The sequence below is a fragment of the Chelonia mydas genome, chromosome 25, assembly GCF_015237465.2.
Source record: "Chelonia mydas isolate rCheMyd1 chromosome 25, rCheMyd1.pri.v2, whole genome shotgun sequence".
NCBI classification, from domain to species: Eukaryota; Metazoa; Chordata; order Testudines; family Cheloniidae; genus Chelonia; species Chelonia mydas.
The window spans coordinates 12,992,091-13,015,795 of NC_057858.1; the positions used below are offsets into that span (position 1 = coordinate 12,992,091).

The following is a 23,705-nucleotide window of genomic DNA, read 5'->3' on the forward strand; positions in this document are numbered from 1 at the left end:
CGCAAGTCAAATGCTCTAAAAGAGTCCCAGGAGCAATCCCTGCAATCAAGAGGGAAATGAGGGCTAGAGAGAAGGCGAAGAGACGGAGGAAGACTCTGCATTAGGGCCAGGTTTTCACCTGCTGTGCACGGTGCAGGGGGCCCCTTAGAAACCGACTCAATCACATTCAAACCAAGTCAGTGAGCTGGCACTTCTGGACTCCTTTGCCCCGCAAGGGTGACCGTTGTCTCTGGGTAGAGGCTCAACATGAGGCCTGGGCACCACTTAAGTCCCACTTATGCCAAGGGGGTGTAAGCGGGACTTACGTAGTACCTAGGCTTTGGCCAGATCCCCGGCCAGGCCTGAATTTTTCCCCATAGCAAACGCTGCCATGTAATGCCCTCTCACCATGGCTGCTTCCTCCTGCAGCTGTCTCTAGTGGGAGTCAGCTCAGGAATGATTCTTTTTAAAGAATGTAAGGTCTTACCTTAGCCCCACTCCACCGCCGCCAAGTTAGCCCGCCGGGGAGAGAGGGGATTGGGTGGGGATGGGGGTGAAATTAACAGCTCAGTGCCTTCATTCCAGCTGCTCCTGCACCCGTTCATCGATCCAGGCATCTACAGGAGACCCACCTGTTACACCAAGATTTTTTTTTACCCATAATGCTTCACCACATCATCTCCTTTCTGCCAGCAGATGAGCAGTATTTTTCCCATAGTGCTTTGCTGCTGCAGTTCCCTTCCCCTCTGAGGTTCCAAGCCAAACTTTCAAAGGTTCACCCCACCCTTTCTGCAAAACTCCCTTCTGAGTGCGAATGCATGAGACTGGGGGGGCGGCAGGGGCTGGGAAGGCCGGGGCATGTCTGACTGTAGGGATCTGAATGGGGCAGGGGGGTCTGTCTGAGGAACGCAGCAATCCTAAATTCCAAGTCTCCTATTGCTTGAATCTGATTTCTGACTGGTCTGGGGCTCTCTCTTTCTCTCTCTCTCTTTCTTTTCCCTTTATTTTTGTTTTGAGTTTTACATTCTCTTCTCTTCTCTCCTTTTTCCCTCCCCTGCATGCCTCTGGAGCCCTGCTGCAGAATTTTGACGAGTCTGGCAAGATCTGCAACACTGCTCAGCGCCGGGTATTTTGGGTTGGGTTTTTACTACCCCTAACCAGCCTCTTTTTCCCTTGGGAGCCCTGTTTTGTTTTGTTTTTCATTTTCTGGGTTCACTTTTTTTCCCCGGTGAAATTTTGCACTCAGGGTTTCGAGGCCGGGCAGACATCTCAAACAGAAGCATTTGGTGTTAACTCATTAGATGCAGGTTTCAAAAGAACATCGCCCCTGGAATTGTGTCTCAGTGCTGAGATACAGTTGGGCGGGAGTGAGGCGGCTCAAGATGGGCAGGAGAGAGCCTTCAGAGCCCTGCTGAGGTGGAGAAAGCCACCCTCACAGTCCCCGGTGCTATTCCTGGTCACTGGCTCCTCTGCACAAGGCTCAAGTAGCCAAAGATGGGAAGACATTCATTTCACCAAGGCTGAAATTCAGCCTGGTGCAGAAGCCTGTGTGAGTCCCACAAACCACTTATGTCCCACTTATGCCCTTAAAAACAGGGCTTAAGTCATGTCTAAGTGCTGGCTCTCTGCACAGAAGCGAATTTCACCCCACTGTCCATTCCCACCCCCACAGCCTCCCACTCCAATCCCAGCTTTGACAAAGATGATTGCGACCCAAAGACATCAGCCCCAGCAAAAATGACTCGTGGAAGTCAGCTGAGGACTAGTGGGCCAAGGGCAACAGAAATCAGTGGGGGGAGGTTTTCTTGCACCTCCACTGCGGAGCTTTGACCTAGCGGCTCACAAAATGCTTTATATCTAGGTTGTTAGTTCGAACCCAAGCAAATCAGCCGTGGCTTGAAAGTAACTATCCTCTCAGGGCTGGCTTGGTGGTCTTCGGAAACCAAGTGGGTGTCTCTTAGGTGTTGAAGTGAGAAGCCAAAGTTCAGAATCTTTGTCCAAACTTGAAAGTAGTTTCTGTTTTCTCCGCGTGGCTCTGAAATGTTTGGATTTGCGCTGCCTTTATGCTTCCTGCTGGGACGCAAAGAGCGCAAATCCTGCCAGGAATGGCCACTTCTGGTGACGTTTCCCTCCAGAAGCAAGAATCTCAGGAAATTATGTACAAGAGCGTGTTCTCCTGAGATCTCAGATACCCAGATACCACGGTGACGGGCATCCTGATTACAAACTTAGCTAGGTAGATCTACCCAATTCTGTAGCTTCAACTGGTTTGTGTGGATTGGCTGACTGAGTATCTGACCCTTTTGATTGGCTAGAGTTTGAGGACTCCTGGGTTCTATTCCCAGCTTTGCCATCAACTCACTCTTTGATTCGGGCTTCCCCACCTGTGTGCCTCGGTTTCCCCACCTGTAAAACAGGGGATGTTGCACCTGCTGGGGCTGGTGTGAGGTGAAATTAATTTCATGTGCTTTGAGATCCTCGGGAAAAGATATGAAAGGCAGAATTATTATTAATTGATCCCTCAAGGTCCTTTGGAGACTTAATTCTCACTGAACTTCACAGAGGGCACAGGTAATTTGTGAAGCACTTTCCTTCACCTTCATACCACCTTTCAGATGTTTTGCTCTCCCCCCTCTGCAGATTTCTGTTCTCCCCGGTTCAGACCCATCCGCAAAATGTCATGGCTAAACCGCTAAGAGGTTGTATCAGGTGCGAGTTTCTCCCCCCTCTGCGAATGCTGGAATAGAATGTCCCCTGGGACAGAGGCATGTGGTTGGCCAGCTGTGTCATACATGTGCCTGGCATCTCACTTACATGCCACATCTGTGTTCTGCACACGTGTCAGGTTGATTTCTAACACACCCGGCTTCCCCCTCCCGCCCTCACACCTTGATGGATTGTTCCACTGTGCAATTGCTGTGTAGATCTCCTGTTCCCAACGTGATTCCCCCACATGGTCATGAAAGCGGGGGGGTCTGTAAACCGATGCTCTAAGTTGCCATTTATCTTCATCCAATGAGTCAGCCACACCCGGGTGCTGCAGTGCGGGCTGGCCGAGTGAACACAGCTGGTCACTCTCTTTGCGTCAATGTTTGAGCTATAGCCTCTGTCAAACTCACCTGCAAGGTAAAAGGGCAGGTTCCAGGAGTGGTTTTGGCCTAGCGATGTTAAATTGCAGAGAGACTGTTACCCTACAAACTAAGAGGGGAAAGAGGCCCTTCCCCATCTGCTGTGCTTATGGGGAAAATTCACTCCTATACACAAGGCTAAGGCCTTGAGCTTAGCTGAGCAATTCGGAAATTGAGACCAAGGCCCCTTTATACCCATCTGGGGGTCTAAAGGGGCCTCACAATGGGCATAAATGTAGTTTAATTTACCACATAGTGTCAGGAAGAATAGAACAGAAAGGGACTGGATACAGTAATACTAGAAAGTACGGCGTGTTGTCAGAGAGCTGTGCCTAATTAGAGACTCAGAGATGTTAAGGTCCGAAGAGACCATTGTGATCATCTAGTCTGACCTCCTGCACATTGCAAGCCACAGAACCTCGCCCACCCACTGCTGTAATAGACCCCTGGCCTCTGGCTGAGTCACTGACGTCCTCAAATCATGGTTTAAAGACGTCAAGTTACAGAGAATCCACCAGTAACACTGGTTTAAACCTGCAAGCGACCCGTGCCCCATGCTGCAGAGGAAGGCGAAAAACCTCGAGGGTCTCTGTCAATCTGACCCAGGGGGGGAATTCCTTCCCAACCCCAAATATGGCGATCAGTTAGACCCCGAGCATGTGGGCAAGACCCGCCAGCCAGACACCTGGGAGAGAATTCTCTGTAGTAACTCAGAGCCCTCCCCAGCTACTGTCCCATCTCCGACCATTGGAGATATTTGCCGCTAGCAGTCGCTGATCGGCTACATGTCATTGTAGGCCGTCCCATCATCCCATCCCCTCCATAAACTTATCAAGCTCAGTTTTGCGGCCAGTTAGGTTTTTTGCCCCCGCTGCTCCAGAACTTCACTCCTCTCATGGTTAGAAATCTTCATCTAATTTCAAGCCTAAACTTGTTGATGGCCAGTTTACCTCCATTTGTTCTTGTGTTCACATTTCAGAGTAACAGCCGTGTTAGTCTGTATTCGCAAAAAGGAAAGCTCATGCTCAAATAAATTGGTTAGTCTCTAAGGTGCCACAAGTACTCCTTTTCTTTTTGTGTTCACATTGTTGCTTAACTTAAATAACTCCCCTCCCTCCCTGGTATTTATTCCTCGGATGTATTCATTGGTTTGAGTTTTCAAGGGTTTGAAACTGGTTTCAAACTGAGTTTCTGTTTCAAAGTTCTACCCATGCAGCTTTTGAAAGGCTTAATTCTGCCCCAACTTTCCCCCAAACCCGGGCTGTGTTGAGTCATGTTTCAGGTTTCCCAGGGAGGGTTTTGCTCATTGCCACGGAGCTGTCCTTTGGAATTGCCGGACTTTTTACGTACCTGACAACTGTCGAGTTGCATTTTGGGGGGCTTTTGTTTCATTTAATGACGCTGGGCCAAATTCTGATTTCAGTGACATGGGTGTCAGTGCAGAGCACCCCCAGCTGACATTAGAGAAATTACTCCAGCCTGAACCCCACAAACAAATCTTACAAGGAAGCGGTACTGGGCAGCCAGCTATTAATGCAAAACTGCAACTCCAGCGACCTCCAAAGAGACGCTCAAGGCAGCAGAAGACCTTAGCTGCCACCTCTTTGTCTTACATGAGTGCCGATTGTCATGTTTTAAAACTCAAACCCCTGGATGGTTCTGTTTGAAGCTTTGTTTGCATATCCCATTCCCCTAAAGTCTCGTCAGTAGCCAGAGTGTGTCACATTGACACCAAATGGCTCTTTTGTGCCATCTAAAGTTTGCAGGGAGATTTTCAGAAAGCATCCATCTTTTAAACAGATCCGATCCCTAGAGTCTAAGGCCAGGTGAGACCATGGTGATCATGTGACCTCGTGTCTAACACAGGCCACGGGTGGCGAGTGCATGTGAATGAACATGTCCACGTGCGTACGCATGCACACACCCCCTGTCTCTCTGTCACACACACAATGAAGCTCACAACCGTGCAAGCCTTGAGCAATCAGAGCTTCTAATAACCTGAGTGGGAATTCTGGCTGAGCCAGGACCAGGGGATGGACCCGCATGTGTGAGTGACAGAGAAAGAGAGAGCCCCTGGGAAGGAGTCTTGTGCAGCCGTTTAGTGCAGTAAATGTGGTTGCAATGGAGAATCAGGCCTCTGGGTGGGTGGCTGGGCGTGCAAACGGGTGCGAGTGCAGTTGTGTGTCACACTCACACCGTGACATCAAGAGAGAACGTGCATTCACAGATATAATTTCTCCACACTATCCTGACCAGTACTGTATACTAGCAGGCAACGCAGAGCTGCTCTGTCTGTGCCCGCTGGGCTCTCTGGGGTCAATCTCTGCTCAGTTAAGGGGGGCGATACCTCGGGGAGATGGTTACAGCTCTCTGACGCTGAGCCACCTGGCCCCAGAACAAGCTGGAGCTGTAGGGAGCAGCTCTAAACTGACCCCTGTGGAGGATCAGATCAGTTCTTCCATCCCCCCATCCCCTCTCCTGGTATCCCCCTGTGCCAGGGGTTGGGGCATCACTTTCCCCGGCAGATCATTCCCCTGCACAGGAGCATCCTCCACTGGCCTTTGGCAGCCGCTTTCATCCCACTGTGTAGTGCTGACATAGCCACTGGGGAGTCCAGCCCGCGGGATCGTCACCCTTCACAGGCATGCGATTCTCTTGCCCCTCCACAGAAGAGAGGCAGGCAGTGGGGAGAGGTGATGCCATGTGGTCTCCTTTGCAGAGCTAAGTAGGATGCAGCGTCAGTGTCGTGTGAGGACTCTCTGGGCGCCTGGGTCAGCTGCCCACACCACTGGCGGCTATTTCACACCCTGATCCCAGGCAGGTGCCAAGGCCAGGCAGGAAAGCCCTGTATAGCTCCGGGCAAAGTCCCCGGCATGGCTTTCCCATCCCAGGTCCTAGGGGAGGCTTCTTGGCAAAACGCCTCCGTCGCGCTGAAAACCCTTCCCCCGGCCTTGACGTGATGTGATGGCTGGAGATGGTTCTCTTTTCAAAGAGACTCCGGGTTTTTAAAGAGATTCCATCTCCCCTCGGCTGAGACCGCTGACTTCTGACAGCGCGCGCGGCTCTGAGGCCACGGCAGGGGTGGAACTTGGAACCTCATTCACAGGTTTGAAGCTGGCCATGCAGGGGCTTCCGATGCAAAGCCCTGATTCACTAGCGCTGCGATGTCCAGCAGCCACCATGTAACTGCGTGGAAAGAGAGGCAAGGCCCAGCGGCCAAGGCACTGGGCTGGGAGCCAGAAGGCCGGTGTTCTGTCGCCAGTTTTGTCTGGACAAGTCAATGAGGGTGAAATTAACCTCTGGGCAGAGGGGCCAACACAGGAGGAATCACCACTAGAAGAGTCCCTGTGCTGACTGTCTGCCTGGGGGTAAATTAAGACTCCCACCCGCTCTGTGCCTCAGTTTCCTTGTCCAACATGGGGCTCGTGACACACCCCTGTCCCACAGGGTTGGGGAGGACGGATTCATCTGTGTTTGTGAAACACTTTGGCAAAGGCTGTAGGCTGGGCTATGTAAAGGCATCAGGTGCCTGTATCTCATGGCCTGCTCGTGGGATCGGAGCCCTTGCTCCATTGGCTCCCTGGACAGTCGCAGCGATAAGAGCGGAGTGTTCTCGCCCCATTGCCTGCAGAGACAGTAGAGGGAACCGGACAGTGGCAAAGCAGCCCTGCCCAGATCCCAGCAGGTGTGAGCCAGGCAGGAACGTGCACAGTGAGGGAGTGCCAGGGGGTCCCTAGTTCAGATCACAGCTTTACCGCTTACCCGTTTTGAAACCTTGATGGACGCACCCCTCCTCAGCTCCACTGGGAAACCCCAGGCAGCCTGGAGTCTGGGGGGCTAGGAGCCAGCCCTCTGTGCAGAGCCTAGGCAGTGCAATAGCCATAAGTCTCTTATTCTTATAAACTGCGTTTGTTACGGTCGTGCCCAAGGACCAGCCAGGAGGAGGAGCCCTGTTGCGCTAGGCGCTGCACTGACCCAAAGCCCCTGCCCGGAGGGAGCTGCCAGTCCAAATAAGGAGTTGCACTGTTGTCACGGAGCAGAGGTTCTGGCCTGGTATTTTGCAATCAGACCTTGGCCTGATGCAGAGCCCTGTGACAGCCCCAAGCTGTGGCCCGTGTTGGATGAAGATCTGATGAGTGACTCTGAAATGCTCGTGTTGGGGCGTGCGTTGGCGCTGGTGCCGGGGGAGGGAGGGACCGGATAACCCTTGACCTGTGTTTTATTGCCCCTCGGCAGGTACCACGACAAACAGGAAGTGACCAGCAATTTCCTGGGAGCGATGTGGTTAATTTCAATCACGTTTCTCTCCATTGGCTACGGCGACATGGTGCCACACACCTATTGCGGGAAGGGAGTGTGCCTGCTCACTGGAATCATGGTAAGCCCAAGGGGGCCTGGGAAAGGCCGTTGGCCAGGGGCATCCCGGCTGCATAGAGAGAGCTGAGTCGAAAACCAGCTCTGCAGACATAGAGGCCTGGGACAAAGTTCCTCCTCTACCTTGGTGGGTCTTCCGCTTATTGGCGGATATGCTCACCTTGGAGCTTCACGGCAGCCCTCAGTTTGGCCGTTTTCATGAACCCACAGTCCAGGTCGACTCCTCCTGTGTCTGACCAGGAGTTGGGAGGTTTGGGGGGAACCCGGGCCCGCCCTCTACTCCGGGTTCCAGCCCAGGGCCCTGTGGCATGCAGCTGTCTAGAGTGCCTCCTGGAACAGCTGTGCGACAGCTACAACTCCCTGGGCTACTTCCCCATGGCCTCCTCCCAACACCTTCTTTATCCTCACCATAAACCCCTTCTTTATCCTCCTGGTGTCTGATAATGCTTATACTCCTCAGTCCTCCAACAGTCCACGTTCTCACTCTCAGCTCCTAGCACCTCTTGCTCCCAGCTCCTCACACGCGCACCACAAACTGAAGTGAGCTCCTTTTTAAACCCAGGTGCCCTGATTAGCCTGCCTTAATTGATTCTAGCAGCTTCTTGATTGGCTGCAAGTGTTCTAATCAGCCACTCTGTCTTAATTGTCTCCAGAAGGTTCCTGATTGTTCTGGAACCTTCCCTGTTACCTTACCCAGGGAAAAGGGACCTACTTAGCCTGGGGCTAATATATCTGCCTTCTATTACTCTCCTGTAGCCATTTGGCCCGACCCTGTCACAGGCCACATTTCTGCTTTTCTAACCACCCCTGCTTGGAGTTTGAACCTGCAACCTACAGCACGAAAAAGCATATACCTTTATGGCTTGAGCTAAACAAGTGACTCCCTTAGCTGGCAGCTGTAGTAAGCTCTTATCCTCTTAGAAAGAACAGCCACTAGAAAGAGACCAAGGGACATGTTCTCCTAGTGAGGGTGAAATACCCTATTGCTTACTCCCTGCTGCCATGAACAGTGCAGGCTCCCACGGCACGTTCCCGGGGTCCCTGCAAACTTTTCAGGTTTCAGTGTGACTACCTCCCCATGCCTCTATGAAAAACCTAGCTGGGTGCTGTCACCTCTTCTCCTCAGCTCTAGTTCCCTTGCAGGCACACATCTGACCTCCCACTGGTCCTAGCAGCCTCTCTCCTGGTAGCCCGAGTTCTGCTTTCCCTTACCCGCACCCCTTCTTCTTTTGGTCCCAGGGCGCTGGGTGTACAGCCCTGGTTGTCGCTGTGGTGGCCCGGAAGCTGGAACTCACGAAAGCTGAAAAACACGTGCACAATTTTATGATGGACACACAGTTAACGAAGCGGGTAAGAAACCTCTCCCATTCCCCACCCCTGTTCCTTCCCCCACTGCCCCGTCTCTGCAAACCCCAGCCATCGCGTTCTGGCGGGGAGGGGGAGGTGTGAAATTGAGACCTGAGAAACACAGGATTCTGGGATTCCCAGGGGTGGGGCTGAAGAGGGTCTTATGTGGCATCTAGGCTTTGTGTTAGCCTTCCTACCCTGGGTGAATTTCCCCCGGCAAGTTGGCTCAAAACATGATCAATGCCCAATCTACTCAGCCCGTTGACCGCCGTATTTATTCCTGTTTCCCCCAGGTGAAAAACGCTGCTGCCAACGTACTCAGGGAAACGTGGCTCATCTACAAACACACCAAGCTGGTGAAGAAGATTGACCATGCCAAAGTTCGGAAACACCAGCGTAAGTTCCTCCAAGCCATCCATCAGTAAGTCCAACACCTTTACCTGCTTCATATTTGGTACCCTCCAGCGCTTCCAGGCCGTGAAGTTGGGGGAGTGAAGGGGATGGGAGGACACGGACTGGGGCAGGAGTGAAAACGAGCCGATTGACATTCTTAATGTTCCAAAATTTGGATGAAATAGGTTGAAATTTTGAGGGTTTTTTTTTTAAAATTGTGTTGAGAAAATGAGAGAAAATTTTCTTGCGGTTTCAAATTTTAACATCGAATTTCGTCAACATTTCAAACTTTGCCCAGAAAAATCATGTCAAAATTCCTAAATTTTCCCATGAAATTTGGTCACAATTTTTGACCCAAAAGAAAACACAAGGCAATGGTTTCCAGTTGCTTTATTTCCATTTTTCAACCAACTTTGCAGGAAGTTGAAACTTTCAAATTTCAGCAAAAAAGTCTTGTCCAGCTTTTGAATTCTGATGGGAAATTTCATCTCCATTTTGAGGAAAAATGGGGACAAATATGGTTGAAATTTCAAATTTGTCAAATTTTCAGCAATTGAGATTTCTACATATTACCTTTTTCCCCTCTTCTTTTTCCAACCGACTGGCTGAAACTTTTCAAATTTTGAGATTTTTGACCAAAAAAGGGAGAAAAAAATTTCTAAACATTGTCCACCAATTCTTTTTCTTGGTTTTCCATCAGCTCCATTTAAAATGACTCCAGTCGCCAAACTTAGGATCTCAGTTTTCACCATAAAAATCTCTCGCTCCCTCCTGACTCAAGGGGAATTCAGCTTAGAATATTTCCCCAAGGACTCATTTGCAAGGCTGTGGGTCCTCTAGAAATCTCACAGATGAGTCCAGATTGCCCTTCGTGCTGCGGAGCGCTGAAGCACTTCAAAGCCCAATTACAACCAAGATGACGCTCTGCAAACTACCCCACAGGGTATCAGATTTATCCTCTCTGGGCCTGTGGACTCCCAACCAGTGCATTGAATCAAGCTGTCTGTGGTGCCCACATCCAGACCCCTATTCATCAAGTCACAGCAGCATGTGCTTATACGCTTTGCTGTCTCGGGGCCCCGACACGCTTGGGTTCTTGCACGCTCAGAGGAGCCATCTGTGCTCTCCCCGCCCCGGCGCCATCATGATGGGCCGCCGTCAGAACTCCGCTGGTGACGCGGAGAGCAGAACAGGTGCCGATTCGCTTTCCCGTGGCTGGAGGGGCTCCGTGGGTTGACAGCAGCACGGACACCGGCGTGGCTGGCAAGAGGGTCCCTCTTTGCCTTGTCTTGCTATTGCAGGTCCAAACTGCCAGCAGCTTCTCAGCGCCCACCAGCTTCCATCCTCCTGGGCAGGGCTATGCCCCGGTGTTGCCAGGGGCTCTGTGTTGGCGTTGGCTAGCGCTGCTTGTCCCCCTGCCGTTGGGTGCAAAGCTCCCCTCCAGGGGCTCCCACTGGTCCCGGGCAGCCTTTAGCGCCTGGAAAGTCTGGGTGCCAGTCCCAGTGCTCCAGGGGAACATGCCCTGCCGACTGAATCAGGCTTGGAGGCTGCAAGGCCTTTAATAACCAGCCCCAGCCCCAGCGTGGCCCTACAAAAAGGCATAGGAGTGCAGTGCCACGGCCAGCGCGGTGCAGCCAGGGCGTGGGGAGGTGTCATCCTGGCACTACGGTCTCCATCGGGGCCGAGAGACGTGAGCAGCGTTAAGACAGGTGCAGCGCGTCTGTGACTGCCCGTGTGCTGTACGGATAGAGGGCGCCACCTCCCAGGGCATCATGTGCCCTCGCTCAGTTCTCACCCACCTGGGCATGGGGAGCTAACAATGCATTTGAAGGGCTCAGTAGTTGGAAATCCAGCCTGCGGGAGCCCAGAGCGGGTCCCATGAGCCCCACGTGAGAGGGTCCCCATGGGCCTGGGTGCCCATGGGCTGGGCACATGCTTGCATGGGATTTGCCCCCCGCCTCCGCACTTGGGTGGCCATTTTTGATACTCTGGCTCTGAAAAACAAACCCCCTGCCCCCTTGCTCAGGGTCGGTCAGTTGGTCTGTCTGTTCTCTTTGGCAGGAGTGAGGGGGAATGAAACCCTGATGTCGGGCACTTCGCTGTGTCTGCAGGACTGGCTTGACTTTTTTTCATTGTTTCCACATCGTGGCCCACCTCGCGCGTCCCCCTCCCCCGCACACACCCACAAAGGCCCCCCGCGCTGCACAGAGATGGGGGAGGGGGAGAAGACGCCACTTGCTCCGGATGTACCTGGAACACGACACTGAACGAAAGGGAAACATTGGGAAGGGCTGGGTGGGTGGGTGGACGGACGGATGGACGGACGGAGGGATGGGTGCGTGTAGGGATGGATGGGTGTATGTGTGGAGGGAGGGAGGGAGGGATGTGTATGGGGATGCATGGATGGACCAAAGCCCAGGCAGCAAGAGGGAGCTATCTCAGGGAAGAGGGGTCTGGGGTTTTACCCACCCCTCATGGACTGTTAACCAGCACACGAAGGGGAACCTGGTGTGTGTGTGTGAGAGAAAGAGAGAGATTGGCAGACTCTTGGGCACTTCACAGCCACTCTGCACTTGGGTGGATGAAGCAAAAATCTGCCCTGCCCCTTCACCCGAGGCTTGACCCCAGGGCTGGAGCATCAGCTGGTATAAATCTACTGCAGCCAGCAGTCCCCAGTGGCTGCGGATCTGGCCCCACAGTCTTTGCCCCAGGAAGTTTCCCCTTCCGCACCCATCACTGGTGTCTGCACTGCCACCCCACCAGCCCAGCTGGGCTCATGGTGTCTCTGGCCAAGCCAAGCCTTTAGGCTGCAGTGCCCGGTGCATTCCCGTGGCACGGGGCGGAGCGGCAGTGCTGATGGCCACGCTGCCCACTTAGGTTTGGGGCCCTGCCCTCGTGGGGCAGTGGGGCCAAAACCGAGTGAGTGGGCTGGAAACCCAGTGACCAGGTGTCGCAGCGCCGGACTCGAGCCGCGCTGCAGCTCCCGCGTGCTAAGTCGCAAGGCCCCCCTCATTGTGACAGGGCCAGCGGGGTCAGACCGAGTGGGCAGGGGGGCGCCCACCACGGCTGTTCCTCGCTGCTGCCATGCCGCCGGCTCCCCGCTGGGGGCCTGCCTGGGCCACCCTGCTCCCAGCAGGCTGTCCCCCTTCTCAGGGTTTGGGAGTGACACTGCCCGCCGGCAGGGGGGGGCTGAGCCTGGCCCGGGTGAGGCACAGGGGCCTGCCCCAGGGGAGCCCCAGGGACTGATGGTGTGTACCACTTCAAACATTGCCGGGGGCACCCCCCACATGGCAGGACTCCAGGGTTCTATTCCCAACTCTGCCAAAGATTCTCTGGGCATGTCCCTTCCCCCTCTGTGCTTCTGTTTCCCCAGCTGAACACTGAGCGTGAGCCTTGACTAAGCCTCATGTTTAAACAGTTACTGTGGATAAAGCACCTAGAGAGCCCTTTCTAGTAACTGAGAGACAGCAGTGGTGGGGGCCCTGTATCCACCTTATAAAGCTGGATACTGGCACCAGATGTCCCGGCACAAAGGCAGCTGGCAGATGGTCTTTCCCACAGGTAGCCATGGCAGGCGGGCAGGGTTGAGCTCTGAGCTCAGTGCCATCCAGTGCCAGTGACCCACCCCTTGGCATCAGAAATCCATAGACCAGTGGCCTGGTGAGCTGTTCCCACAAGGCCCCAGAGCACTAGAAAGTGGGGGTGACCCCATTGCCTTTCCATAGGGTAACCCCAAAGCTGGACAAACCCCAGGAGGCCTGGAGTCACCTGGCCCCCTGCTAAGCTTCTTCGGCTTGGAAATAGCGAAGCTGGAGATTTTGTGAGGGTTGCAGCATTTCCGCTCCCCTCCCTCCCGGTGCCTGGGTCCTTCATCTCCAGTCCCCCGGGCTGATCAGCGTCTGTTCTTTTCCTGAGGTCCCTTCCCTGCCCCCTGGGTTCATTTCACCAACACTTCCTGCATTTCACTCTCCACCCACACCCCAGAAGTACAGCTCTGGCCTTTCGAAATCTCTGTCACCGGGAGCTCAGCGGTGGAGCCCTGACCTCAGCCCCCAGCACAGGAGGAGTTTAAAAGGGCCATCTCCACAGTCCGGGATCGAAGCCCTGGGGAAACGGGCAGAGGGACCCCAGGAGACCTTTTCCCCCAATGGGACACGGCACTAAATGCAATCGGCTTTGTCAGTTTCCAGATCTGTGCAAGCGGGCTGGGCCTTTGTGTGTGGAGGGGTGCGGGGATATGGCGGGAGCAGGGCGGGGCAGGGGAGGGCACCAGCTGGCATGACAGTGCCTGTTGTCCGTCGTGTTATTAAAATGTGCTGTGTTTTGTCTTTGTTTTGCCCGATCCCTCCAGAGCTCAGAAGTAAGTCGCCTCCGTGGAGCTGCCAGGCTCTCGAATGTGGCCTTGTGTTTTGCATGGTTTTGCTGAAACGGAACATTTTGGCCATTCAGACCCCCCCAAATCTACCCTGTGAATCCATGTTCCGTCCATTGCCCGGGGGTGGGGGGCATCTGCCGAACTGACTCCCCCTCATTGATCCATTCAGCAGCCTGAACACCATGGCTAGCAGCCATGTAGCAGCTTACCAGGGCTTCTCTCCCTGCCGGGGGCTTGAGTCACTTGGTGTGTCTCCGCTGCAATCCGAGGGTGACCGCAGCTCAGGCAGGGATACCTGCACGAGCGTCAATCCACGCGCGGCGAAAAATAGCCGTGACGGGGGCCGTGTTGCCTCAGTTGCCTATTTTTAGCCACATTAAAACCATCACAGGGCTGCTCAGCCAAGCTGCAATCACCCCTCTGAGCGCAGCGGAGATGTCCCCAGAGCGAGCGCGGGCCAGGGCCTGCTTTCGGGCAAGCTGGCAGGGGAGTTACAGCGCCGTTAGCCCCGCATCCCAGCAAGGGGCTAGTTGTAAACGGAGCGCCTTTGAGCAAGGCCTGGAAATGTGTCCCCCGTCGCTCTTTGCCACCCTGATGCTAGAAAAGGCAGGGCTGGGGCCTATAGCCCAGGGGCAGTGCTGGATCTAGGGGGCAGTCTTGGAACACATGATTGAGAACCTCCCAGGGCTCCCCGAATTCCACCCGCATGGCCTTGAATGGAGTTTCAGGGCACGGCAGAGGAGGGATTGAGGCAGAGAGATGGGAACTGCCCAGGGCGGCTGAGCGAAGGCCAATTTAGGGCACAGGGAGGGAGCTGCCAATGGGGGCTGCAGAGAGAGGGGGGCAGAGATGCCTCCATCCTTTTGCTTCTGTGCCTTCCCAAGGGGTTGAATGCAAGGCATCCCAGCCCAGGAGCAGAGGAGGGAGGGCTGCCATGGGAGTTAATTGCAGAACGGGGTCGGGGGGCGGGGGTGTCTGGGCAGCAGCCAGGCCAGGGGTGACTGCAGCGGGGTGGGGGGCGGGGAGGAGACAGTGCCTGTAGAGAAAGCCCTTCTAAGCTGTGACATCTCCAATGACTCTCATTCATTCGAAGGCTTCCCCAGTCCGCATCAGCCCAGCGCCACTCCGAGGTCCCTTTTCAACCGCCCAGCCCAGCCCCTGCCCCGAAGGGTCGTTTGTTGCGTCCCCCGGGCGGCCCCATCTCCTCTGCATCCAAATTCATCGCAGGGCATCTCAGTCCCATTTCCAGGCCTGTCTGCATGGTAGTGGTTCTCTATAGCGCCACCGTCTGGCTGTTGTGTGGGTGCTCTCCAGTGAGGCCAGAGCCCCATTTACTCACACGAGCCCCACGGGGCCTCAGACACCAAGGTTCCTCCTTGCTCCCAAGTGCCCACGAAGGTTGATTGCCGACCTGGCACCTGCTCCTGGAGGGAGCTGGGGTGAGATTTGTTCTCCAGCAGGGCGTGGCAGCACAGGGCTTGAAAAGCGCCAGGAGCAAGGGGATCGGCCCCCCTGCCCTGAGATTCCACAGGGGCCGCCTCATTCGACAGCTGCATGTCTGTGCGTTGGAGCCAGCCAGCCGGGCTGTGGAGCGCGGTGCATGTCCTCGGGAAGGGCCGCCCCAGGCCCCGTTCTCCAGCTGCCGGACAGGGGCCACTGACCCAGTGTCACTTCTTTCGCTCTAGATTGAGGAGTGTGAAAATGGAGCAACGGAAACTGAACGACCAGGCAAACACCCTGGTGGATTTGGCAAAGGTGAGCTACCAGGAGACGTCCGGCCTCAGCAGTGTGCTGCACCAGGGCTGGGCTCTAGTGCAGGGGTGGGCAAACTTTTTGGCCCGAGGGCCACATCTGGGTATGGAAATTGTATGGCGGGCCACGAATGCTCAGGAAATTGAGGGTTGGGGGGGCGGGGGGTGAGGGCTCTGGCTGGGGGTGTGGGCTCTGAGGTGGGGCTGCGGATGAGGGGTTGGAAGTGCAGGAGGATGCTCCAGGCTAGGACCGAGGGGTTCGGAGGGCAGGAGGGGGATCAGGGCTGGGGCAGGGGGTTGGGGCGCAGAAGGGGGTCAGGGGTGCAGGCTCCGGGCAGCACTTACCTCAAGGAACTCCCAGAAGCAGCAGCATGTCCCCCTCTCCGGCTCCTATGCAGCGGCGCTGCCAGGTGGCTCTGCGCCCTGCCCTGTCCGCAGGCACTGCCCCTGCAGCTCCCGTTGGCTGTGGTTCCTGGCCCATAGGAGCTGCAGGGGTGGCGCTTGGGGCGGGGCAGCGTGCAGAGCCCCTTGGTTGCCCCTGCGGATAGGAAACAGAGGGAGGACATGCTGCTGCTTCTGGGAGCCACGCAGAGCCATGGCACGTGCAGAGCGGGGCAAGCCACCGACCCCGCTCCCCAGCAGGAGCTCAAGGGCTGGATTAAAATGTATGAAGGGCCAGATGAGGCCCCCGGGCCATAGATTGCGCACCCCTGTGCTAGTGGTTAGAGCAGGGGGCTGGGAGCCAGGACTCTTGGGTTCTGTTCCTGGCTCTGGGAGGGGAGCAGGAGCTAGTGGTTCAAGCCGGGGGCTGGGAGCCAGGAATCTTGGGTTCTATTCCCAGCTCTGGGAGTGGAGTGAGGTCTGGGTTCTACCTTGGGCTATGGGAGGGGGAAAGGGTCTAGTGGTTAGAGCAGGGGACGGGATTGCTGAGTTCTATCCCGGCTATGGGAGGGAAGTGGCGCTGGTGTATTAGAGCAGATGGGGTGGGCTGGGAGTCAGGATTCCTGGGTTCTATCCCTGGCTATGGGAGGGAAGTGGAGTCTAGTGGTTAGAGCGAGGCACTGGGTGCCAGAACTCCTGGGTTCTATTCCCAGTTCTCCCCTGGCTCTCGCTGTGTAGCCTTGGCAGAATAATCACTTCGGTACGTCACTGCCCCCTGGGTGTGAGCCCTAACCCCTGAGGATGGGTATCAGGAGCCCTCAATGGCTACAAGCGCCTTGGGAGATTCAAGGCCAGGAGCCCTGGGGCTGCCTGCTGAGATGGTGTCGGGTCTGAGCACCTTTGCTCAGCACCTGGCCTCGCCCCGTCTCCCCGGCAGACCCAGAACGTCATGTATGACATGATCTCCGAGCTCCAAGAGCGCAACGAGGACCTGGAGAAACGCATCAACACGCTGGAGAGCAAGATCGACGCACTGGGCCTCAGCCTGCACGCCCTGCCGGGACTCATCAGCCAAGCCATAAGCCAGCAGCAGCGAGAGCTGGCCAAGCGCTGCGCCCCCAGGTTCTGCCCCATCTCCAACAGCTCGGAGAGGTCCTCGTGGACGCCGACGCGCCAGCGGACATCTCCGTCCACCGCTCCCCACACCTCGTCGGACAGCGGGTGACACCAGGGGGCGGGCCCGGCACTCGGGCCTGTTTATGTCTGGCCATTGTGTGGCTGATCCTGTTTTGCTTTGTTCTGTAAAGCCCTGTACAGTTAAACTCCTGGAGTTCATCGTGCTGGAGTGAAGCTAGAGCTGCCGTATGGGCCTAGACTGGAGTTAGGGCTGCCTTTATCTTGGGGAGGAGGGGGCAGGGAATCCAAAGCGGCACCCGGTGCCCCAGTGCTCATGGCAAGGGGACCCGGCCGCACGCGGAACTGGCACAGGTTGGGTGGAGGCAGGGCACTGCTCTAGGTCGTCCCGATAATGAGCCATACAGAAGCAGCGTGGTTTAGTGGTTAGGGCACAGGGCTGGGAGGCCGGACTCCTGGGTTCTTTAGGAGGCTTTGGGAAGTGGGAGAGGGTTTGAGTGGTGGCAAGAAGGGGATCTGGGAACCAGAACACCTGGGTTCTGTTGGGAGCCAGGAATCTGGTGTCTAGTTCTGGCTCTGGGAAAGCAGGGGAGATCTAATGCTTAGAGCTGGAGGGGCAAGGAGCCGGGACTCCCAGCTTCTCTCCCCGGATCTAGGAAGGGGGGTGCTGTCTCACGGTTAGAGCAGGGCAGGGACTAGGAATCAGGACTTTGGGGTTCTATGCCTGGCTCTCCCACTAGGTGACCTCAGCTTAGTCACTTCACCACTCTGTGCCTCAGTTTCCCCATCTGTAAAATGGGGGATAATAATACTGACCATTGTAAAGCGCTGTGAGATTCCTGGCTGCAATATTAAGCCAATACAGACTGTGAACAGGGCAGGCGCAGCCGATCCCGCCCAGCCCGAAGAGCTTCTGATGATGATGGCTTCTGACCACAGCACCACACGGCAGCCGGGACCTGGGATGGGTCTGAATCCGGCTGCGGATTGCGGAAGGAACTCTGTGTAGCGAACACTGAGTGGCAGGTGGGGGCAGAGCAATGCCCCACATTCCAGGGAGGGGGGAAGTGAGCAGAGCGGGGATTTAACTCAGAGCTACCTGCCCCATGAGCCTGCCCTCAGAGCGCTGCCCTGGGGAGGGATGGCTGGGCACAGGGGGCTGGTCCCCCCGCTTGAATGATGTTAAAAGCTAAACATTATATGAACTACACCCCTGGCATCAATCTTCTGGGTGAGCCACTGAGGTTTTCTGTCATCACAAATGGCAAGGGAGTGGGTGCCGGGTGCCGGGGTATGGGGGGGAGGGGAGGTGGGTCCTGGACAATGGGGGATGAGAGATGGGTTGCAACTTGGGACCAGACATTGGGAAATGGGAGGGAAGGTGGGTGCCGGGTGACAGGGAAGGGGGAAGGAGGTGGGTTCCAGGCGATGAGGAAGGGGGATGGAGGTGGTGATGGGGAAGGGGACCGGAGGTGGGTGCTGGAAGGGGAGGTATCTGTGAAACATCCCAGGGCTTGTCAAAGCCCTGGCTGGGATGATTTAGTTGGGGTTGGTCCTGCTTTGAGCAGGGGGCTGGACTAGGTGACCTCCTGAGGTTTCTTCCAACCCTAATCTCCTATGATTCTAGGATCCCCCTGTGGAGTTGTGGTCCCCACCATGAAATGTCGGAGGTCCCTGCCCTCGGGGGAAAGGCTGCCGGTTGCTGGTTAACGCCTGTGTCTCAACCGTACTCAGTGCTATCCACAAAGCCCAGGGAGGCTGGGGCCCAGGAGGGACTGGACCAGGGGCATTCTCGGTGCTGTGCAATGAGGCTCCCAGCTGTGCAGCTGTCCTGGTCCCCTAGGGGAGACATGGTCTGGGGACACGAAGCCGTCACGGGGCTCAAAGCCCAGGTGGAGGAACCCGCCTGGGAGCCCAAGCCATAACCCAGGGGTGGGGTTGGGATCCAGGGTTCTGGTTCTGTCCCAGTGGACAAGTTCACCCTCTATGCCAAACTTCCCAGAGATCAGGTGCAGTGTGTGGGGTTTGTAATCCGAATCCTAGTGTAGGAGGGGTCATTGACACAAGGTAATGTCACGGGGTGACCCCGACAGCCCCGTTCTCCTCATCGTGCTGCTCACCCCCCTCCCCGGGTTTTGTGAATGGTCTCAACCCAGCGCTGACGGAACACCCTAAGGCGCGCAGGGGATGCTCAGCCAATCAAAGGCCTCCTGTGTTTGAGGCGGGTGCCTGGCCCAACAAACCGTTCCATTGTGATTTACCAAGGGAGGGGCAGGGCTGGTCCTCATTGTAAATGCAATTTTAAATGTCTTGCAAGGAGAGATTTCTGCACCTTGCACCGTCATTTACACCAGTGCAAAGTCAAATGCTATCGAGTCAGAGTAGCAGCGTTTCACGCCCACTTCACACTGGTGCAAATGCCAGCGCAGCAGTGCAGGGCCTCGGTCCCCTGGCCTCCAGCTTCACTCCAGTATGTGGGTTCTGATGGCAGAATCCAGGGAACTTTCAAATAAACCCTTTTCCTTTGAAGCCAAACTTCAGATCCTGGCAGGAGCGGTGGCGGAAGCGGGGCGGGGGAGAATGAAGGAGGTGCGACGGGTCTGGTCCTTTATGACTTTTCCTTAGGAATATTGAATTTTTTTTTAAAGGGAAAAATAAATAAATAAAGAGACCAGCGTATGGCCAGTGTTTTCTATGCACTGCCGCAGGATGCGGCGTGGCGAGATCTGTAATATTTACTGGATGAACGGTTTACTTCTTTCTCCTCCTGCTATGTCAGCTTGGCCTGAGATACTCGTGTTATCTCTTGGAGAAGCCTTGGTTCAGGGATCCTGGATTAAAAGAAAACCCCTTGCTACCGACACCTGCAAAGGGAGCCAGCTACAGAGCAGCAGGAAAGCCAAAGGTTGGCTATTGTGTAACTCACCGGTGAGTGTGTATAGCAGGGAGACCTGGGGAAATAAAGGATTTTTCGGTTCACTGTCAATTCCGAGGGGGGAGAAGGGGGAAGGAATTGTTCCGGGTCGAACTGAAAACAAACACTGTGGAAACGTGGGGCAAATCAAAGTTGGGGGAAAAAATTGTTTCAGGTCAAAGGAAACGCTTTGTTCAGCCCAAAACGTGAACCGATTCGTTTCCAGTTTGAGCGTTTCTGAACAGTTGGTCATTTTTTTGAAAACACTGTGAGCTAAAAAATTGAAACTGTCCAACAAAATGTTTTGATTTGTTTTTTGTCGAGGGTTTTTTCCGACTGAGCCAGTTCGGCGAAAGCCACACTAATTCACTGGCGATTTTGGTGTTGCCGAACCTGCATTTTTGGCTACAAAAAGTTTCGGGGGAACAATGTCACCCAGCTGTAGTTCTGGGCACCCCTCTGGGCCTGAGCTACAGCGGTGAGTCTGGGGCACCTTGGATCTTGGTGAACTGCCTTGTGCTTTGAACCCATGTTTAAGAAGGATGAATTCAAACTGGAACAGGTACAGAGAAGGGCTACTAGGATGATCCGAGGAATGGAAAACCTGTCTTATGAAAGGAGACTCAAGGAGCTTGGCTTGTTTAGCCTAACCCAAAGAAGGCTGAGGGGAGATATGATTGCTCTCTATAAATAAACCAGAGGGATAAATACCAGGGAGGGAGAGGAATTATTTAAGCTCAGTACCAATGTGGACACAAGAACAAACGGATATAAACTGGCCATCGGGAAGTTTAGACTTGAAATTAGACGAAGGTTTCTAACCATCAGAGGAGTGAAGTTGTGGAATAGCCTTCCAAGGGAAGCAGTGGGGGCAAAAGACCTATCTGGCTTCAAGATTAAACTCGATAAGTTTATGGAGGAGATGGTATGATGGGATAACATGATTTTGGCAATTAATTGATCTTTAACTATTCATGGTAAATAGGCCCAATGGCCTGTGATGTGATGTTAGATGGGGTGGGATCTGAGTTACTACAGAGAATTCTTTCCTGGGTATCTGGCTGGTGAATCTTGCCCACATGCTCAGGGTTCAGCTGATCGCCATATTTGGGGTCGGGAAGGAATTTTCCTCCAGGGCAGATTGGCAGAGCCCTGGGGGTTTTTCGCCTTCCTCTGCAGCATGGGGCACAGGTCACTTGCTGGAGGATTCTCTGCACCTTGAAGTCTTTAAACCATGATTTGAGGACTTCAGTAGCTCAGACATAGGTGAGAGGTTTATCGCAGGAGTGGGTGGGTGAAATTCTGTTGCCTGTGTCGTGCAGGAGGTCAGACTAGATGATCATAATGGTCCCTTCTGACCTTAATATCTATGAGTCTATGAATCTATGAGTTCAGTCCCCTGGGATGGCGGCTGTCATGGTCCTACAGTTCACTCTGCAGGCTTGATATCAGGGCTGGGCCAGATCACGCATCCTGTGAAGCCAATAGGAGCTTTACCGTTGATTTTGGTGGGAGCAGGATTTAGACCTGTGGGCCCAATGGGGTGCAGGTCAGGCTCTGCCCCAGCACAGGGCATCTGCCCACATGAGTCCTTGCCTCGGTTTGGAAACTGATCGTCCCGTGACCTGGAGGGATGGGGCACAGGAAGACCTCAGGGCTGAATTGTGGCCTGGTGCAAACTGCTTTAGCTGCAGACATCTCTGGGGACTGACTGAAGCAGGGTTGGAGTTGACCCAAGAGCCCAGTGTCAGACCTGGGTCACGGAGGAGTCAAGCAGCCTTAAGGGCATTTGCAGTGTCCCTGGGCTGATTCCATGTCCAGTGCCTGCTGCTCTGTGGAGCACAGGAGCTGCTGAGGTCCCGTGGGGGTGACTTGCTGCCTGTCGCTCTCCTTTAGTGTGCTGAGTGGCCGGCCACTGTGGTCAGCAGAGACCACCTGGCACTTTAACAATCAGTCAGGGCATGACCTCTGGCCTCCCGGCCAAATTCCAACTGGTCCAATTGCATTCTGCAGCAGCCGGGCTTGATCCTGGCTTTGAAATGAAGGATTGGTTCATAACTCCCTGGGGAATGGGGAGCCAGGACTCCTGGGTTCTATCCCTGGCTCTGGGAGAGGAGTGGGGTCTAGTGGTTAGAGCGGGGGGCGGCCTGGGAATCCATACACCTGGTCCCAGCTCTAGAAGGGAGTGTTCTTTAGTAGGTAGAGCAGGGATCAGGACTCCTGGGTTCCATTCTGCTTGTTGTAATCTGAGCAAGTCACTTCACCTGTCTGTGCCAGTTTTCCCCTCCCTAACACAGGGATAATCCTCACCTGCCTCCCTGAGGGGGCTTTATGGATTAATTAACTAATTTACTTTGCAACCGTGCAGAGGATGGCGATGCAGATTGGGCCCTCGGCTCCAGCTGGCAAAGGCAGGTGCTCGCTCACCCCCTCTCACTGGCATTCCTTAGGGCTGTGGGATCACAAACAGTGAAGGGCTTTCATGGGGAGAGTGTGACTCTAATGAGGCGGGAAGGGGAGCATGTCTCAGCCTGACTCTTCCCGCACTCCGAGCCCCGCCATGCAGTGCAGGGAAGGAGCACATCAGAGCACACAGCAAGTAGCCGTGCCCTCCGCGGAGCCTGGAAACCAATGAGTATGGAGGGGACCTGGCACCTCTGCAGATGAGCAGTGACCCAGGCCGGTGCATCTGGGCCATTAGCATCAGGCATAGAGTCCTGGGGGGTGTGGAACAAGCCTGAGCCGTGTCCCAGATATCTGCCCTTGGCAGTGTCTGGTTCGAGGGGGATCAGTATGGACTCTATACGGGGTACTAGAGTCACACCCAGCAAGCCAGGTGCTTGAGGGGAGTGCTGAGTGCTGTGGGTGGCTGAAAGCCAGGACTCCTGGCTTCTGTCCTCAGCTCTGTGAAGCTGATGGGGTCTCATGGTTGGAGTAGGGAGGGCAGGGAGTCAGGACTCCTGGGTTCTCTCCCTGAATCTGCCCCTGAGCTATTGGCTACTCCCATCTGAACCAGCCCTCTGACTTGTATGAGACTTGCGTCCCTCTCCCCGATCTCGTCCTTTGCATAGAGACAATAAGGCAAAATACCCTAAAATCCCAGTGGCAGCCCAGCTACCGAACCCCCTGGAATAACCCCCTCCCCACAGAGCCAGCTGCTGCACCATGCACAGGGCTCGGGGGGTGGGGGGAGTTAATGCTAGAGCAGGTGACTGAGGCTGGAGGCCAAGAGGAAGTTCAGGCTCCGACCCTTCCTCTTTAAACCAGGGCCATGCCTGCCCCATGCCCAGCGAGCCCATGGGGGGTGGGGGGAGGAGCGGTTCATTGTGGCTGCTTTTATTTGATTTTTGAAAAATCTTCCTGCCAAGCACCTTGTGAGGCGTGAAATGAACTTCAGCTGCTAATTGAGGGCTGGAATGGCAGCTGTTCTGTGACTATCCCCCTCGCCCACGTCTGCCCAGCCTGGCCCCTCCATCTCTCTCTGCCGCTTGGCCAGGAACACATCAATAACGACGCGTGGGAGCCACGGCGCTTCCCCTTCCCATTACGGATCCAGCCTGCGAGCTGCCCCGGCCTCATCCATCAACCTGCCACCTCGGCTTTGCTGAGAGCCGGAGCCGGGGAAGGAGTCGTCTCCGCTGCATTCTGCAGGCCCCGTCTGTACGTGCCAAGCTGGCTCCCCACCTCCCCCTGACTAAAGACAGTCCAGCGTGAACCGACCACAGAGACGGGGGGCTGCAAGTCGGGACTGAGGGGCACCAGGGCTGGAATAGCGACCGGGGCTTTGGATCAGGATGGGGGGGCACCAGTGGGAGGGAGGGGGGAAGCCAAGGCCATGGCTGTGTTTATGATCTGAGTGAGCCAAGCCCAGAACAGGGCTCCCGCCCTCAGCTGGGTTTGGGTCAGTGTCGGCTGCTGGTGCGTTCCCT

General features: G+C 55.2%; 1 protein-coding gene and 1 long non-coding RNA gene across 3 annotated transcripts in view; one reads left to right on the forward strand and one right to left on the reverse strand.

Moving 5' to 3' along the window:
- Positions 1-18,190, forward strand: part of KCNN1 (potassium calcium-activated channel subfamily N member 1) — a 78,347-nt gene extending 60,157 nt beyond the window's left edge. The window contains exons 8-13 of one of the 2 annotated variants that reach the window (XM_043536155.1): positions 7,344-7,485; positions 8,721-8,831; positions 9,122-9,249; positions 13,573-13,581; positions 15,282-15,351; positions 16,666-18,190. In XM_043536155.1, the coding sequence (XP_043392090.1) occupies positions 7,344-7,485; positions 8,721-8,831; positions 9,122-9,249; positions 13,573-13,581; positions 15,282-15,351; positions 16,666-16,953 (748 nt within the window). In that variant the 3' untranslated portion in view covers positions 16,954-18,190. The remainder of the gene's footprint in view (positions 1-7,343; positions 7,486-8,720; positions 8,832-9,121; positions 9,250-13,572; positions 13,582-15,281; positions 15,352-16,665) is intronic. The other variant, XM_027834352.3, reaches the window with a different exon arrangement.
- On the reverse strand, positions 404-16,118 carry LOC122463851. The gene is made up of 3 exons (XR_006287499.1): positions 15,950-16,118; positions 8,040-8,048; positions 404-414 (listed from the first exon to the last, which is right to left on the reverse strand). It is a non-coding gene; the product is annotated as an uncharacterized LOC122463851 (long non-coding RNA).
- Positions 18,191-23,705: the final 5,515 nt, after the last annotated feature.